General features: G+C 49.9%; 1 protein-coding gene across 5 annotated transcripts in view; it reads left to right on the top strand.

Annotated features, from left to right (window-relative positions):
• The window catches only part of CDH22 (cadherin 22), a 135,171-nt gene that overhangs the window by 64,970 nt on the left and 50,853 nt on the right, over positions 1-19,348 (top strand). For all 5 annotated transcript variants that reach the window (XR_012419475.1, XM_045363047.3, XM_045363046.3 and 2 more), the window contains exons 3-4: positions 2,699-2,993; positions 16,615-16,734. Coding sequence is in view for 4 of the 5 variants with exons in the window: in XM_045363047.3 (XP_045218982.2) it covers positions 2,699-2,993; positions 16,615-16,734 (415 nt within the window). In the remaining variant the exon portion in view is untranslated. The remainder of the gene's footprint in view (positions 1-2,698; positions 2,994-16,614; positions 16,735-19,348) is intronic.

The following is a 19,348-nucleotide window of genomic DNA, read 5'->3' as shown; positions in this document are numbered from 1 at the left end:
GGAGCGTGCTTCCCGCAGTTAGCCACCTGACACAGCACATGACTTCCCCTCTCTGTGCCTCAGTTTTCTAACCTGAGAAATGGGAATGATAATGTTTCACAGGACAATGATGAAGACTAATAAGATTATAGCTGTTAAGCATCTCTTCGAATGGCGTCTATTCTATCACACTGCTCAGAAGTGTTTGCTGATGAAATAAGCTGACAACAGATCAGACTGGGAAGCAGATAGAGCCACCCCAAAAGGGAACAGAATCACCCCCTCTCACCCCATCTCCCCTGGGGCAATGGTAGAAAAAATGTATAAACAGCAAACAGGAGAGACAGGTCTCCTCATCCTCAGCACTGCCAATGATTCAGGGCTGATGTCCTGAAATAATTTTATTGGGGGCATTAAACTGAGTTATGAGGTTTTTACAATCCAGCCACTTATGAGAAATCTATTAACAGTAACTGGACAGGAAGAAGGCTTCTCAGTGGAGCCCAGGACGGGCATTAATTGGGGCAATCTATAACAGGACGGGGACCCGGAAAGGTTCCACCAGACGCCTCCATTTAGTCCCCGCAATTTCTGCTGAGAATCAGCAGACTCGCCAAAAAGAGAGAGATGCCCATTAATCGGCTAATGAAATATGAAAATGTTTATGGGCCATTCAATCTTCCAAATGGCACTTCTATAATCCACCTTTCAGACACAAAGTTCTACCAGCAGAATTTATACCCCGGCTCCTCCTGCGTGGCAGGGGATGGGCTTTTGTCCCCCTTCGTGATGACTTCATGGGCACCTGTTCTGCTGAGTGGGCTGGGGTCCACAGCACCCCAGCCTGAAAGGAACTTTAGGGTTCTCTCATTCACACTCCATCTCCATGGAAGCTTAGAGAGGAGCAGGGACCTGCCCAAAGCCATTAGCTTCATCGGAATGGATTTTCCTCTGCGCGAAGCTGCCTGGGAGATTTGGGCATTGGAAGATAAGGACTTAGGTGTTTCTGATTGCAAGAAAACAGACTTCTTGCTGGTTCCTCACCCAAGAGATCTCAGGGCAGTGGAAATAGCCTGGAATCTGGAGCCTAATATTGCCTAGATTAAATCCTGGTTATATATAGCTAACATTTAGTAATAATATAATAATAACGATAGCTACCATTTATTGGGCACTCATTATGTCTCAGACGGGGCTGATTTTCAGCTAGTACAAACTGGTATAGTTGTACTGGTTGTTAAAACCATGAAAAACCTCCATACTTGTAGTAAATAGTCCCTCTCCTCTCCCTCGCCCCAACTCTCTCAGCCCCTTGGGCCTCTCTGTGATCCAGCAACCAAAGGGCTCCTGCCTGGCCCAGCAGGGATCCTGCTGCAGTACCACTGCCTGGGCAGTGCACCCACCATGCTGGCTGTTAAATATTGTAAATGTCACCTGGTAACACCTGCTAAGGGCCTTGTGTGGATTCTCAACTCAGCAAACCCCTCAGTACCTCTGGGAGGAAGATGCTAATATGATTCCCATGTTACAGATGAAGCAACTGAGAGCCAGAGAGGCAAAGTGATGGGTGAGGATGCACAGGGAGGAGATGTCAGAGCCAAGGCTGGGCCAGGTTGCACTGTCTCTCCCCTGCCCTGGGCTCCTCTCTGGAGGCTTTAGATGGAATAGGAAAGCCCAGTGTGGAGTCAGACCAGCTCTTCCAGTGGCCTGACCTTGAAGAACCCATTCCACTTCTCCAATCTTCATTAGGAAATGGGGAAAAAAATCTGTAAAATAAAGATAGCAAAACCTACTCTAGCAGGTTTTTTAAAAAAGCATCTTGAACTAGAAAAGTACATAAATTGCTTAGCCAGTGCCTAGCACATAGAAGGTGCTCTTTCAATTGACATCCCTTCCTCCTCTCTCCCTTCACTCCCTGCCATGTGCCGTGTCTTGAGCCTGGTTCTCCATATACCAAGATGAGGAAGATGCCACCCCAACCTCCTGTGGTGCAGAGTCTAGGGAGCGGTGGACCTGTAATTCACAGTGAGCTCATGGACCAGCAGCCTGGAAGTTTGTTAGAAATGCAAAGTCTGAGGCCTGGCCCCAGACCTACTGAGTCAGAATCTGCATTTTAACAAGATCCCCAGGTGAACTGCATGCATAGTAGAGTTTGAGAAGTGTTGGCTACAGCCATCCTACAAGGCTGAACATGATCACGATGGCTTGATGTACTGAGAGATCCCGGAGGTGGGGAGAGACTGAGGATCCAGAAAAGTTTTCTGAAAGAGGTGGCATTTTTGTTGCACTTTGCAAGATGAGTAGACTTTCCAAGGGCAGAGAAACAAGGACAGGACTCAAGGCAGGATCCTCAGGGCTGCACGTGCTAAAGGGGAGAGAGGTGTGGAAGTGGTGCTGGACTTCTATGTGAAGGCAATGGGAAGCCACTGGAGGGTCGTAAGCAGGGAGGCCATGTTCAGATCTGCCTCCAAGGCTGATAGCTCTGAATGCAGAGGGGAAAGTAGAGTCCAGGGACAGGGAGGGCCCCAGAGGACTGAGGAAACACTCCAGGCCCGGGATGTAAGTGAGCGTGGCTGCTGGGCCTCAGTGTCCTCACTAAAGATGTGTATGTGTTGGAGAAGAGATGGGCTTAGGAATAGGCAGCCAATGGCATGGGACGGTGAAGCCAAGAGGAGCTTCCTCCTCAGCCTCCACCTTGCCTTCCTCTCTGCCTCCCCAGATCCACTCCGACTCTGACGAGGGTGACGGGGCCATCAAGTACACCATCTCAGGCGAGGGTGCTGGGACCATTTTCCTGATCGACGAGCTGACAGGCGACATTCATGCCATGGAGCGCCTGGACCGCGAGCAGAAAACCTTCTACACGCTGCGGGCCCAGGCTCGGGATCGCGCCACCAACCGCCTACTGGAGCCCGAGTCGGAGTTCATCATCAAGGTGCAGGACATCAATGACAGTGAGCCCCGCTTCCTGCACGGCCCCTATATTGGCAGCGTGGCCGAACTCTCGCCCACAGGTGGGCTGTGGGCCCTGGGAGTGGGGGGTGGGATCAAGGTGATCCCCAAGGGGAGTGGAGCCTGCTGGGAAGGGGAGTAGCTGATCCTCTGGGAGGGACAGGAAAGACAGAGCCTGCTGACCCAGGATACAGGGTACAGATGTGAGCTCAAGTGCCCCCTGGGGTCAAGCATAGTCCTGGACAAAACCACACACATGACCTCAGCCACTTCCATGGACACAGCTCCCCCATGAATGTAGATCTGCATGTGGACACAGTGATGCCCTCAGACATGCTCATACAGCCACACCCAGTCACATATGTAGGCACAGCCACAGATCTGGACATGCCACATGCACAAGCCCAGCCCCACATACAACTCACCACTACAGTGGTATACAACCCCATTCATAGATCCAGTCCCCAACACAGGCACAGCTGGACAGAGTCACACACACAGGCACAGCTGGACAGAATCACACACACGGGCACAGCTGGACAGAATCACACACACGGGCACAGCTGGACAGAGTCACACACACAGGCATGTCTGGACGCCTTGACAGAGCCCTTCACAAAAGTTCAGCTGCACATGAACAGATACAGCACAGCCCTTGACAACAACCTCCACACGGACATACTCCCATCTTCAGCCACACCCACCACTGGGAACAGCTAGATTGGGACACAGCTGAAACAGGGCCCAACCATACACTCAGACCCACGAGTGCACACCCTGACATAGCCATGCACAACCCTAGGCAGGAAACGGGCCCTTATGCAGATAGCGCTTCTGCACAGACTCAGCCATGTACAGAGACAGAGGCAAAAGCCACAAGCAGACATGAGCATCCTGGGGTCCAGCTCCCCTGGTGTGCAGCTGTAGACAGGCATGGGCACAGGCAGATGAATGAGACAGGCAGCTCTGTCTATAGCTCAGAGAAAGCCACAGCTCACCAAAAACCCAGCCAGCTAGGGACAGAGCCTCATACAGAGATGGCTGAGCCCCCAGACACAGATTCAGTTGCACTTACCTGGGTATGACTGCACACACACAGGAGCACTGCACACATGATTATGCCCATAGAAAGTGAAGTGCACACACACAATATACATCTCTGTGTAGACATCAGACACAGCCATACTCAGAAAGGGCCATGCACACAGGAGCAGGACACTGAGGCTAAAGCTGCATGACTCTGCATGACCATGAAACCCCCAGACCGTTTCTGACCATCAAGGCCTCACTTAGCTCAGGGCTTCTGGGGCTGTGGTAGAAACTGGAGTCATGGGGTGAGGGGCACAAGCCAGTAGCCGCCATCTCCTTCCCACCATGTTGCTCGAAGTTATCTGCAAGCCAGGCTAGACAAGAAGCTGCTGCCCTAGGTCTTAAGCCACGCTCCATTGCTGACTCGCTGTGGCCAAAGGTTGGACGCTGTGCCTCCCTGGACCTCCCAGCTGTATGGCTGCGTGTCAGAGGCCAGGAGTACTTGGGCTCTAGGGAGAGAGTGCTGTCAGCCCAGCTTCCCCAGGTTGAGCCAAATCTGGCAGCTTGCTGGGATAATGAGCAAGCAGCCAGTAAGGGAAGAGGAGAAGGTGAACCAGAGAGAATGGTGGGCAAGGGATGAGGGGGAAATAGGGAACAATGAGGCTGTGGATGTGGGTGCAGACTGGTGTACACACACAGGCATGCATGCATGCCTGATGTACATGTGTGTTCCACATATATATGCAGATGTGCACACACACACCTAGCCAAGAAGCACTTTAAGGCCTGTGTGTGCATGTGACATGTTGTGTCTATATGAGTATATTCATTCATTGAACAAATATTTATTGAGTACATACTATGGGCTAGGCCCTGGGAACATGGCAGTGAAAAGGCAGAAGATTCCCTACTCTCATGGAGGGCCCATTCTTCCTAAGGAAGACAGACAATAAGCAAGTGAACAACTAGATCATTGGTGCAGTAAGGCTTCTCTGAAGACCTGGAGGAAGTGAGAGTGTGGCCCTGGGGGAAGAGCATTCCAGGCAGAGGGAATGCCACATGCAAAGGTCCTGGGGTTGAATTCTGCCAAGAAAAAACAAGATGACCAGATCATGCAGCCATGGACACCATAGCCAGGGCATTGCCTTTTATGCTGAGCAAACTGAGACGTCAGTGGGAGGTCTTGCTCAGAAGAATGACATGATCAGGACCCCACGGCTGTTCCATGAAGAATAGATGGAAAGAAAAAAGGGCAAGAGCAGAAGCAGGTGGCCTGTGAACAGGAAGTGATGGTGGCTTGGAACAAGATGGTACCAGTGGAGGTGTTGAAAAGAGGTCTCCTTCTGGATATATTCTGAAAGCATAATGGATTGGATAATGGAAATTGCTAATGGATTGGATATGGAGTGTGAGAGAAAGAAAACTCAAGGATGACTCTTAGGATTGTAACCTGAGCAATTAAATAGATGGATTTCTCTTTACTGAGATAGATTTGGGGGATGAGAGGAAATTAGGAGTTTGGTGTGAAGTATGTTAAGTTAGAAAAACATATTAGGCTGCCGAGTGGAGATCTTGAACAAGACAATTGAATATCCAGGTTCGGAGAGGGTCTGGGCTGGAGAGATAAATTTGGATATTATCAATGGCAAAGACATATGGAATTTCAGAGCCTGGCAAGAACTTAGCAATTAATTTTGCAAATGGGGAAATTGGGCCTCAGAGAGGCAGTGACATGTCCAAGGTCATGCAGCAAGTCCCTGACTTTCTAGGTCCAGCAGCCCCTACCTACTGACTTAAACTCACAGCCCTGTCCCCCTTCACCTAAAACTGACCTGCACATTTCTGCATAAAAAAGACCAGAAAGGTGGGGCGAGCAGATGCTAGAGAAGGAAGCAGGAGCCCCATCTGAAGGACTAGAGGAAAGCAGGTAGCCTGGGAAAGGCTTGAACGAGGGAGTGACGTGGGAAGACTTGCATTTTAGAAAATTCCCTCTGCTGCACTGTGGAGAAGGGCTGAGGATGGGGAGGTGCCGGGGGAAGAGCAGCCTCATCTCCACCATGGTGGCTCCTCCATGACCACTTCACTCTCACTGCGACTCTGAGAGGTGGCAGGACTGATGGTAGCATTCCCATTGAACAGATGGGAACACTGAGGCTCAGAGAGAAGAAAGTATCTACAGTCACATAGCAAGTCAGTGACAGAGCAAGTTGCTGGGCATGGCTGCCAGGTTGTTGGAATGGCAAGGGTCCTTGTTTCACAGGTGGGGAAACTGAGATCAAGAGAAGGGCAAGGACTCATCCAAGGTCACGCAGAGAGTAGGAGGCAGAGGCAGCCCCCAGTTTATGAGCACCAGCCTATGGAGAACCAGCCCTGTCTTGACTCCCTCTCCCAGCCCACTGACTCTCACAGTCCACTCAGGAAAAAGGTCGAGAGGGAGGGGGACTCAATTTGGACCAGCTGGGAACTCAGGAGGGGGAAGGGAGAAGCAGAAATTAAATTAGTTTATTTCATTTGAGCAACTATTTGAAGGGGAAGCAAATCTGACACCAGGGTGCTTGCAGAGACTCCAGGCAGCTTTGAAAATCAGTCACAATTACTGAACCTCCTGATCCGGCTGCGGAGGGCGGGGCCAACAAGCAGTACCAGGGTCCGGGCAGCTTCAGAGATCAGAGGGAGCAGGGACGCAGCTTGGGACATGAAAGGCAGCAGCGCTTGCAAATTAAACCACTCACAGCTTAAAAGGGAAGGGAAGTGTGCCGGGGGCCTCCAATGAGCCACGCTTCTGAGCAGGGGCACACCAGTCATGTTAAGCCTCATGTAGCCAAGTGGGTCCTGAGTTGATAGTCAGGATGCCTGACTCCCTGCATGACCTTGGTCGACTTCCTGCCCCCTCTGGACCCCAAGTTCCCTTCTGAGCATAGAGAGGGTTCATTCAAGCATCAGATGTTTATTGAGCGCCTGCTATGTGCCAGGCACTGTTCCAGGCATTGGGGATTCTTAGGAAACCTACATACTATAGCAGGAGAGAATCAGGACAGAGATAAGCAAATGTGTAATATGCAAATAAATAATTAAAAATATAAAATAGGCCAGGTGCAGTGGTCCACGCCTGTAATCCTCACACTTTGGGAGGCCAAGGTGGGCGAATTGCCTGATCTCAGGAGTTCAAGACCAGTTGGGCAACATGGTGAAACCCCATCTCTACTAAAATATTTTAAAAAATTAGCCAGGCATGGTGGCATACACCTGTAGTCCCAGCTACTTGGGAGGCTGAGGCAGGAGAATTGCTTGAGCCAGGGAGGCAGAGGTTGCCTAGAGCAGAGATCATGCCACTGCACTCCAGCCTGAGTGACAGTGCGAGACTCTCTCTCTCTCTCTCTCTCTCTCTCTCTCTCTCTATATATATATATATATATGCACACATATATAATGAATATTAATATGCCTGATGGTGTGAGTACTATGCAGAATAAAGGAGTAAAGGAGTTAGGAACAATTTGGGGGAGTGCTATTTTAGACAGAGGGGTCAGGGAAGGCCTCTCTTTCTGAAAGAGGACATTTCTGAATAAAGATCTGAAGGAAGGGAACCAAGGAGCTCGGTCAAAAAGTGGTTTTCAAACTTTTTTGTGCATCCACATTACCTGGAGGGTTTGTTAAAACACAAATTGCTGCCCTTGTTCCCCCAGTCTTTCTGGCTCAGGAGGTCTGGACTGTTAGAAATGTCTGCATTTCTAACAAACTCCCTAATGCTGCTGGTGTGGAGACCATACTTGGACAACCCCTAAGCTACAAGAAGAATGTTCCAGGCAGAGAGAACCACAAGTGCAAAGGTCCTGAGGCGTAGCATGTTTGTCATTTTATTTGAGGAATAGCAGGGAGGTCTGTGGCTGAGGAGAAGTAAGTGGGAGAATATCTGGAGTCTGAATACCTCAGACAATGGATCGCGCAGGACTTGGTAGCCATTGAAAGGTTTTTGGTTGTACTTTGAGTGAGACGGAGAACAGAGGAGTAATTGAATCCAGCTTATATTTTAAAAGAATGACTTGTTGGCTGCCATGTTGAAAACAGACTGTAGGAGGCAAGGTTGGAAGTAGGGAGGCCAATGAGGAAGCAATTGCAATAGTGCAGCAAGAGGTGATAGTGACTTGGACCAGTGTGGATGGTGAGACGAGATGGAATTCTGGATGTACATTGAAGGTAGAGCCAACAGGGTTTGTGAGGGATTGGATGTGGGGAGTAAGAGGCAGAGGAGACAAGGATGATGCTGAAGTTTTGAGCCTGAGCAACTGAATGGATGGAGCTACTGTGGCTGAGATGGGGACTGCTCCAGGAAGAGCAAGTTTGCAGAATAAATTAAGAATTCATTCTTGGGTAAGTTAAGATTGAGGTGTCTATTGGACGTCCAAGTTCAGATGTCAAGGTGACAGTTGGATCTATGAGTCTGGACGTCAGGAGAGAGATGAGGCTAAAGATACAACTTTGGAAGTCAACAGAGAGAGGGAATTTACAGCTTGAGGCTGAATGTGTCAACAGGGAGTAAGTTTTAATAGAGAAGAACTGGACTAGACACTCTTTCAGTGTCAGGGAGCCACACCCCTTCCCTAGGCTGTCACAACCTGACCATGGGATGGCAAGAGGATTTCACAGGTCTCCCACACCCAGCTCAACTCCTCCTACTTATTCATGCCAACCTTGTGCAAGATACTATGCCTGGCACTATTGAAGATACCAGAGATAGAAATGATAAATTCAATTCAATGTGCATTTACTAACCACTACTTTATTCTGGGCACTGCAGGGGATGTAAAGATAAGTAATTCAATTAAATCCACAAATGTTTATTAGCACCCATTATACACAAGGCCTCCAATGTACTTGGCTCTGTAGGGCTTGCAAAGATGAGTCACCCAACTTAGCAAACATTTATTAGCACCTACTTTATACATAGCCCCACGGAGGATAGAGAAGTAGTTGTTTTTAATTCAGTAAACACATATTAGGCTTACTAGGTACATAGAACTTTGCTAGGTATGTGGAGATCACAGATGAGCAAGACACCACCCCTGACCTCAAAGTGGTAGCAGATCAGTTTCATCTCTTGTGCTAACTCAGATCAATTGGTAGTGACTGTCGGGCTGTATTGAGAAGGACTCTAAGATCTCATTCAGCCTTGGTAGGAAAGAATGCCATGATGGATTGGTGATGTCTGCCATGGGCAAAGGAAGGAGAATGTCATAGCGCACATGCCATAGAATTGACATTGCCAGACCATGGGATTAGGGCTCAACAGAATGTGGAAATGGGCACTTTTCCACCTATTTCAATTCCTCTGTGAGCAGCATCTTTAACAGATGGGAAAAGACTGTTTGGTTGTACAGCCTGCATTTATTTGGATATTTACTAAATAATAGCGATCAGCAAGCCTTGCGTTCACAGAGCTATTTCTCTTTATTCTCACAATCCTGGGGAATAAGCAGGATCGGTATTAGTGTCTTCATGTTACTGATACAGAAATAAATGCAGTGATTTTTCTGAGGTTCCACAGTAAGAGCTGAAGCCAGAACTAGACCCAGAAGCGGAAACCAGAACTTGAGTTCCTTGGCTCAGCATCCATAGCTTTCTTTGAGGAAAGAGTCGCAACCATTTCTTGCACAGAACTTTGCAGCTTGAAAATTCACTTTCACATCCCTAATCTCATTTCAGCCTCCTAGGGACTCTCTTGGGTTAAGTACTGACATCCCCATTTTACAGCTATGGAAACTGAGGCTCAAGAGGGGAAGGAAAGTAAAACTGGGAGAGCACACTATCTGATTCTTAAATTCGGTGCTTGGGGGAACAGAGAGGAAAGGAGGAAGGCAGGAAGGAGTGTGTTCCCCAAGGATATCATTTGGAGAGGGCAGCGGCAGGCTGGGAGCCTCCAATTGTCCCGTCTATAGCTGGAGAGAGTGTAGCTCAGCAGCCCGCAGGCCCAAGCCAGGAATCAATCGCTGGTCTCTGCAGAGACAACTTCTAAAGATGTTTTTAATTAAAGTCCAGGAAGATCTATACGTGCAATATCTCCTTGCCTAGCAACGGCACTGGCTCTCACCACCCGGGCTGTGGGGAACAGGACAGGAGGCTTCTGGTGGGGAGAAGCAGCAGACAGGAGCAGAGGCCCTGGCCCTCAGGAGTCGGTCCCCTGGCCCAGGTAATCTGGACAGGGAGGAATATATCCCTGTCTCTTTTTGTCTTTTCCATCAACAAATCATTCAACAAATATGAGCACTCTCTGTATGCCAGGCCCTGTGGCCACACAGCATTAGGGTGCAAAGGTGATAGAGCTACCATCCTGCCCTCGAGGGTCTAGCACATAGCAGGTGCTCTGTAGATGTTGAGAGAATGAATGGAACTGAATCATAAGCAAAAATGTTTGCTTTCTGCCATGGGTAGAAGGATGCTATCACAGATACTTAAAATGTTGCAGTCCAAAACAAACAAAGTCACGGGACTGCCTAACAGAGGGCCTGGTAAATGTTGAGAGGACAGAAGAGCTTGTGGGTCTCAGTTTGGGATATGAGAGTGCTCTCTCTCAGGAGGACATAGCAGATACACACACACACACTCAGGGGTTGCCTGGATGGGCAAGTCCATGGCCAGGATCCATAAGGAAAGAAAGGGTGAGAAGAGGAGGGTGTTTCGCATTCCCTGGAGACTCTAGAGGAAGGTGCTCGCAATGCAGGAGGTCCCTCACCCCACCAGGCCAAACCTCACCTTCCTCTCCTAGTTCTCCCTCCTGCTCTGCCCCCTCTTCCTGCTCTGTATGTACCGCTGTCTCTGTTCTATTTGCTCTGTCTCTGTTTCTGGATTCCTCTGATTTCCTACTTAACCTCTGTGTTTCTACCGCTTTCTCTCTGTCTCTGCCCCACAGACTTCTGTCCCTCTGACCCTCCTTTCTCTGTCTCTTACCCACTTTCTTGACCCCTCTCTCTGTGCCGCCTTCTCTGTCACTTGTCTCTGGACCTGCCTCCTCCCATGCAGCCACTTTCCTGCATCTCCTGTGTGTCATTCATCTGCATTAGGCTGCCCTGGCTGGGAGGCTGGAAGCAGGGTCAAGGCCAGCCCAGCCAGCCGGTATTCTAAGTGATGATAGAAGAGGGAGTTGGGAGGAGGGCAGCAGGGGTGGATGTTGAGAGGGGGCTTGTTTCCTGTGTAATCTGAGCGTTCCCAGAGACTCGACAAGTGGTGTTTAATTTTTAATAGAAAGCATTCTGAACAGTGCTGGCAGCAGCAGGGGTGGGACTCATTTTTTATAAATGTTTGAGAAGCTAAATGTGAGCCTAGGGTTTCCCCAGGCCCAGTGGGGTGGCGAAAGGAGGTAGGGAAGAGGCAGGATGGTAATAATTACAAACGTCTTCATAATAATGACACGTGGTCACCTCGGCTGAGAACTCTGTTCTTTTCCAAAGTGCTTCATCTCTTTCTCTCATTAAGGGGTCTCCCACACCCAGGGAGGCAAGAATGATAAAGTGTTATCTCCATTTTTACAGAAGGGGAACTGAGGCCCAATAGATTGGGAAGATTTTCCCACAGCCACACAAAGCCAAGGACAGGGCTGGAATGAGAATTTATGTCTGTAATCCCTGAGCTCCACTCCATGCAGCACCATCCACTCCCAGAACCAGCTGGAGGGCTCCTCCTGGGGGCTCTGGAGCTTGAGTCTGGAGCCTCAACTGCACCTCACAGATAGCAAGGACTAAGGGATAAGAAAAGAAAGAATTCTGGCCTGGGATCCAGGACACACATTCCAATTCTTGTTCCACAACAAACCAAGTCAGAACAACCCAGAGATGAGGAGTAGGCAAGCCCCCTCCCTCCTGATGCTGGTGTCCAGGGGTCTCCTACTCAGGGAGGCACAGCCCCAGGTGCCTTCTGATAATATGGAGAGAAGGGAAAGGAATGAACTTCTGTTAGGCACCCATGACACACAGGGTCCTTAAATCCATCATCTCTAGTCCTCATAGCAGCTCAGAGACTCAGAATGGGCACCCCTTAATGTTACAGGTGAGGAAATGGATCAGAAAAGGTAAAAGATCTCACTGACGGTGTAGAGTGAGGAAGTGGTGGGACTTGAAACCAGGACTCTGTGATGCCAAAGCCCACCCAGTCTCCATGGAGATGTGAGGGGCATCTCCTCTAAAGAGTGTCCGACTTCTCATGCTGACTTCAGCTGGAAAGAGCTCTGATGACTTGGTGGCAACATCATCCTACCTGCTTCCTTCCAGGTGTCAGTCTCAGAACAGGCTCAATTAGTCCAGGAGGGCAGCATGCTGGCTAGGCAGACCTGAGTTTGAATCTTTCCCTACTGCTTACTAATGATGTGTCCCTGGGGAAGTCATTGAGCCCCTCTGTGACTCAGTTTTCTCATCAGTTCAGTGAGGGGTTGGGTTTAGGGCATCAGTTTTTAGACCGAGAGGCACTTTAGATGCACTCTGGAGATTGTGAAAATACCTTTGCCTGCGCTCCTCCCCAAGAGTCCTATTTACTTGGTCAGGGATGGGGCTCTGCATCAATGTTATTTAAAGTTCTCAAGAGATTCTAATGTGCTGCCAAGTTGAGAAGCTCAGTTTCTGTGCCCTTCAAGGACCAGCCTTTCCATATATAACATTCCACATGGATCCATGGGCCCTGAGATCCTGTTTAGCCAAGAATCAGTTGGGCAACCCTTCCCATTCCAGCCTGGACCTAGGCCCCTAACCACCACTTAGCAGAAGGACTGGGCGGCAGCACCACAGACGGCAGCCCGCTCCCGTCAACCAGTCCCAGCTCTACTTCTGGAAGTCAGGGCTTGAACCAGCTGTAGGGGAGGGAGAATCTAAACCCAGTTCCTGTCCTTCCCCTCCTCTTCCCTCCCCTGCTCCTGTGTCTGAGTCTTCCCTCTCTCTCTCTCCCACCTATCTACTTCTACTCCAAGCAGCCCCTCCTCCTACCTCTAAGGCAGGATATATGTGGGCTTTGACATCAGATCCACGTGGGTTTGAAACCTGCCGCTCTTCTGCACCAGGTGAACTTGTCAAGGTACTGTCCTTGGTGCTGAGCATAGAAATCTGAGTTCTCACAGTGATCCACGAGTTTAGTAGTATTCTTACCCGTCTCACTAATGAGGAAATGGAAACACTAAGAGGTTCATTACTTAACTTCACTCAGCCTCCATTTCCTCCTCTTTAAAGTGAAAATATTAAAAGCTTATCTGAAGGCCTTGTTTTGTAAATTCTATCACATACAAAAAGGGCTTATATCATAGTATCTAGTACAAAGTTGTTATTTAATAAATGGAAACTATCTTTATCAGTTATTGAATAACGATACATAATTCATAATGGATTTCATTATTAATTCATATTTGCACCCTTCACTGTGCATAGCAGTCTCCTCAGCTGTGAAATAGGAACGGGGCAGGGGTGTGCTGGAGTCAGCTCATACCAGCTCATGAGAGCCACACTTTGATTTTCAGGAGTTTTGTGGGCCAGTTGATATCATGTTGGTAGCTTGAAACTGGGCCATGGTGAGAATATTTACACCATGGAAATCAGCAAACATTACAAAGCAGGGCACTCCTCCCCACCCCTTCACCCCTCAGAGCTGACTCACCAACAAACCACTGCATCTATGTCACAGAGCTGGTGTGAAGTCTGCAGGAGAGAATGGACATGATGGGGCACTGTGAAATATAAACTGCTGAACCTGTAGAACCCCCCCTCGAAGTGGTCCCACAGTAGCTACAAGCCTGGCACCCTTTTGTCGGCCAATTCTGGGGAGCTGCTGACTTCTTTTTTTTTTTTTTTTTTTTTTTTTTTTTTTTTTTTTTTTTTTTGAGACGGAGTCTCGCTGTGTCTCCCAGGCTGAAGTGCAGTGGCGTGATCTCGGCTCACTGCAAGCTCCGCCTCCCGGGTTCACGCCATTCTCCCGCCTCAGCCTCCCAAGTAGCTGAGACTACAGGCGCCCGCCACCACGCCCGGCTAGTTTTTTGTATTTTTAGTAGAGACGGGGTTTCACCATGTTAGCCAGGATAGTCTCGATCTCCTGACCTCGTGATCCACCCGCCTCGGCCTCCCAAAGTGCTGGGATTACAGGCTTGAGCCACCGCGCCCGGCCACGAGCTGCTGACTTCTAAAGAAGGTGGGAGGGCGTGTGTTGCCCAAGGAAGCCATTCCCCTGGGGCCTGGGAAACCAGTGGTGAATCACTGACCCTTTACCATTCCCACGTGTCGGCATTAACTGTAATGGCTGCAATAAAGAATCCTGGATTGGGGAAATGATTCCATCATCCCCTCGGGAGTCTCTGAGATGCAGCCAGGGAGAGAGAGAGCTCAGCCATGTCTCTGGGGAGTCACTCAGCCCTGCATTGTGCTTTGCCCAGGGAGTGGGAGGGACATGCCGGGGGAGTGACAGGGAGACCCTCTCTCATAACAATTACAACAGCCACTAGTTATTGTGCACCCACCATGAGCCTGATGCTTTACGTATCTTCTCCCATTTCAGCACCACTGTGAGGGAGTCATAATTGTGCCATTGTGTACTGGCGTGCTGTGCCTCTTGAGACGACAACAGTAACCTGCACTTATTGGGCTCTTGGCATGGTCCAGGCACTGTCCTCGGTGCTGGACGTGGAAACTGAATTCTCAAAATGATCTCAGGAGATTTGTAATACTACCACCCTCATTTCACAAAATGAGGAGATTGAAGCACAAATGGGTTCATGATAGATCCAAGGTCAAACTTCTAATAAGTGGCAGTGCCATCGCTGGTTGTGACTCAGTGCACCAGACCACTGTCCCCAAAGTCACTATACTTGTGCTGACACTGCTTCCTAGAAGGGACTTGGCATCCCAGAGTCCCGGGTTCAAATGCCACCACTTCCTTACTCTGTGCCTTCAGTGAAATCTTTTCCCCTGTCTGACTTGATTCCTCCTTTATAATATTAGGTGGGGGGACCCACTCTGCATCTCTGAGATACTATGAGGATTAGAGATGATGGATTTAAGTGGCTGGTGAAGCCAGTGTGTCATGAGTGCTCAATAGGACATAATTCCTTTCCCTTTTCTCTGTACCAGCAAGAGGCACCTGGGGCTGTGTCCTCTCTGAGTAGGAGACCCCTGGGCACCAGCATCCAGAGGGAAGGGACTTGCCCGCCCCTCTTCCTCAGCTTCTCTGGGTAACTCTGACATGGTTGACATGGAGCTGGAGTGGCCAAAGAGACAGGCGCATTGCAGGGACGTTTTAGGAGACTGTGGCTGGGAGGGGGAACCTGGAGAGGGAAATGAGAAATGCAAAAGAGTGAAAAATAAATACATGTGTCTGTCTGGAATGATAGAGGGCCCCAGGCTGGAGGCGGGAGAGGCGGGCGGCAGGCTGGGCTTAGCAGAATTGCTGCAGTAGCACTTCCAGATTCTCACTCATTAACCAGGCAGTGAACTGGCCTCACCTCCCAGCATGCAGGCCTCCTGGCCCAGGGAGCCCAGCCCAGCCCAGCCCCAGGAGGGGCCTGCCTGGCCCCACCGGCAGGCACCCAGCAGAGGGCATCTCCCTGAGGTGGGGTCTCCATCTCCTCCCCTTCGGGTCATATCCTGAACCCCCAAGACTCACTCTTGAGTCTTCCACCTCACCCTCTTCTTTCTGGAAAGGTTTGGATGGACTCAATGGCTTTGTTGGCCCCTCCACCTGACCCTCCCCCACCCTTACCCCCACCCCCACTTGGTCTAGCCTCACGTCCCAAGCCCTGCTTTCGTCAAATTGAACATGATGTCAAATTAGAGCCATCTCTGGGACGGACCGAAAGAAGCTCCCAGTTTAATGAGGCAGCGTCGAAAATCAATAACTTAATTGCTGCTGTTTGATGGACTTTTATCCAATTTATACTCTACCCAGCAGTCTACGTGCAGAGCATGAGGAGAAGTGTGTGTGTCTGTGGGTGGGCCGTCTGGGCACCCAGGGGGAGGGGCGAGGAGGGCACCAGGGCCCGCAGCCAACCACTTTCCAAAGGGAAGGCTGGGTACTGCCCTCTCCTGCCAGGGGCCAAGAGACACAGGCCTCTGACCCCCGATGAACTGGTCTGTCCCTCTGGGCTGTCCCCTACCGCCATGATGCAGGGAGAGGAGGCAGAAGTCCCTTGAAGAATCAGTAGGAGCTGGAGTGGGTAGAACGGCCCCTGCATTGGGAGTCAGGTCCTGGTTTCCAATCCTGGCTCCAACTGACTGTGATGACTGTAACTGGCAATAATGATTGTTGGCATATTGAGAAACTTCTCTGAACTGCTCTGTGCTGGGAGTTTAGAATTCTTCCCCTCAACCTAATGAACCAAGCACTAGGATTCAACTGGCTTTGCTGAAGAGGTAACAGACTCAGAGAGGCTGTCTTTCGTTGCCAGAGTCCTACAGCTGGGAACCACCCCAAGGGGACTTGAATCCAGATCTGACTCCATGGTCACATTTGCGCCACTAAAAAGGTCTCAAAACAGGAAGAGGGTTGGGGCTCAGAGTGGGGATGGGGACCGTGAGGGGCTGTCTTCGATGGCCTCCCGCAGGTCTCCCCTCCCAGCTTCCCTGGGGTGAGGCGAAGTGGGGGAACGAGCTCGGCAGCCCCAGATGACCCCTGTCTCGCTTGGTCCCCCGGGCCCAGGCACGTCGGTGATGCAGGTGATGGCCTCGGATGCGGATGACCCCACGTACGGCAGCAGCGCTCGGCTGGTGTACAGCATGCTGGACGGCGAGCACCACTTCACCGTGGACCCCAAGACCGGTGAGGGGCGGGGCGGGGCCAGAGGCGGGGTCAGGGGCGGGGCGGGGCGAGGACCATCCCAGACGTCTGCTCTGAGCCTTCTGTCCCAGCAGCTGTGAGGAGAGCACAGAGGGCACCCTGTGCACAGCAGGAGTCCAGGGTCGCAGAGAGGGAGGGGCAGCCAGGCGGGAAGAGGGAAGGACTGAGGAACAGAAAAGGAATGGGATGGGGGGGTTCTTCCAAAACTGGAAGAGCAACAGAAAGGCAGGAGGCAGCCGCTGTGGGTGCTGTGAGGCCCTAAAAGGACCTCAAAGGTCCGAACTAAGTGGCTTGTCCTTGGAGCTAAGTTGAAGCAGGCGTGTGAGCTCTTCCGGGGTCACAAGTGTAGTTTGGGGGAGGGAGGACGGCTGGTTTCAGCAGTTTTGAGAGCTCTGCCCCCGTGGCAGTTGTTAAGGACCTGATGGAAAAACACAGGCATCTTTAAGGAAGGGTGTTTAAGACACAGAGACCTTTAAGGAAGAGTGGCTTCTTTCTTGCTTATCCCCCCAACACCATCAAACGATGGTGCAGCACGGCCACCCGCTGTCCCCCACTTCACTCACTGTGACATTAGAACCTGACTAATCTCTGAGAAGCCTTGGGGGAGTGTGAGGAGGACAGGATGAGAAGACTGAAGACCAGAGAGGTGAAGTGACTCACTTGAGGTCACACAGCTGGGAGTGGCTGCTGATTCCGGCAGGGTGCTCTGACTGCTTCTGGGATAGGAGGGGCCTGGCTTGGGTGAAGGCAGGGAATGAGATGTCAGACAGCACAGAATGTTTATCAAATGCCATTGTGAGGCTCACAGCCCTGTGGGGCAGGAGGACAGGCAGATATGTGGGGATTTGGATGCAAGACTTCTTGGATGCAGTAGCAGCAATCTAAAAAGGATAAGAAAGTGTCTGCGGGGTGCAGTGGCTCACCCCTGTGATCCCAAGACTTTGGGAGGCCAAGGTGGAAGGATTGCTTGAGTTCAGGAGTTTGAGACCAGCCTGGGTAACACAGAGAAGACCCCATCTCTACAAAAAGAAAAAATTAGCTAGGCATAGTGACAGGTGCCTGTAGTCCCAGCTACTCAGGAGGCTGAGGTGGAATGATTGCCTGAGCCCAGGAGGTCGATGCTGCAATGAGCTATGATGGCACCATCACACTCCAGCCTGAGCAACAGAGCAAGATCCTGTCAAGAAGGAGGAGGAGGAGGAGGAGGAGGAGGAGGAGGAGGAGGAAGGTGTTGCCAGAGCAAGATTTCAGAGAAGGGCATTCCGGGTAGAGGAGGAGGAGGAGGAGGAGGAAGAAAGTGTTGCCAGAGCAAGATTTCAGAGAAGGGCATTCCAGGTAGAGGGTATGGTGCAGGCCAAAGTTGGGAGAAGCAGAACAGCTTGGAGGCATGAGGGGAATTGTAAGCAGCTCATGCTTGGGCAATCAGGTTTGTTGAGAGGTGACATCGAGAGGGTGGCAGGGGCCTGGCTGTGCTGGTACGAGCCAGACTAAGGAGCTTGCATTTCATTCTAAGGACAAAGTTGGGAAGTAGGGTTGGGGGGAGTTGATGGATTTGGGTTTTGGGTTTTTCTTTGTGTGTTTCTTTTGTCTGGGGGAGAAGGGAGAGGATTCCAATCCATAAGCACAGTTATAATTGTATTCTCTCACACAAAGTATCTTCGTTATTTTTTTTTCTCCCCACAAAAGTAATACATTTTAGAAAACATTCAAACATTAAAGAAATGCTAAAAAGAAAGAAAAAGAAAGTGCTTCCCACTCTATCCCCAGTAATTGCAGCCCCAAAGGTAGCCACTTGGTGTATATATCCTATGAGATCTTAGACTCATTCACTCGAAAATATTGTCATGTTTAATAGATAATACATCTCAAGGTTCAAAATTCAAAAAGTCCAAACAGGCATTTAGTAGCAATTCTTCACCCCATCCAGTCCCCCAGACACCCAGTCTGTATCCCCAAGACAGCCAATGTAATTTTCTCATGCATCTTCCAGAGCTATTCTGTACATGTACAAGAAAATAAAGTACATGTATTTGTTTTATTTTTTTACATGAATGGTAGCTATAAACATACTATACACACGGCTTGCCTTTTTCACTTGACGATACATCTTGAAGATTATTCCATATCAGTACATAAAGAGCTTCCTCATTCTCTTATTTAATGGGTGTTATGGATACACTAAAATTTATTTCACCAGTCCCCTACCGGTGGACACTTATGCTGTTTCCAATCTTTTGCTACAACGAACAATGCTACAGTGAATAACCTCACACATACATCATTTTGTGCTTGTGTGAGTATATCTGCAGGATAATTTTCAGGAAGTGGAGAAGCTGGGTCAAAGGGCATATGCATTTGGAATCTCGATAGATAATGCCGAAATGTACCAGACGACACTCCCGTGAGTCACGTGTGAGAGTGCCAGTTTCCCCTCCTCGTCACCGACAGTGCAGGTTCATTGATGACTTCTAAGCAAGGAAATGACATGCTCTGGTTTTCATTTTAACAAGATCCCTTGGGCTGCTGCTACAGAGCTTGGCTCAGAGGCAGGAATTGGAGGCAGGGAGGCCCTAGAGCCTAGGATGCCCAGCATAGA

This window comes from Macaca fascicularis, chromosome 10 (genome assembly GCF_037993035.2).
Source record: "Macaca fascicularis isolate 582-1 chromosome 10, T2T-MFA8v1.1".
NCBI classification, from domain to species: domain Eukaryota; kingdom Metazoa; phylum Chordata; class Mammalia; order Primates; family Cercopithecidae; genus Macaca; species Macaca fascicularis.
Note: the sequence above shows the minus strand (reverse complement) of the source record. Positions and strands in the feature narration are given on the sequence as shown.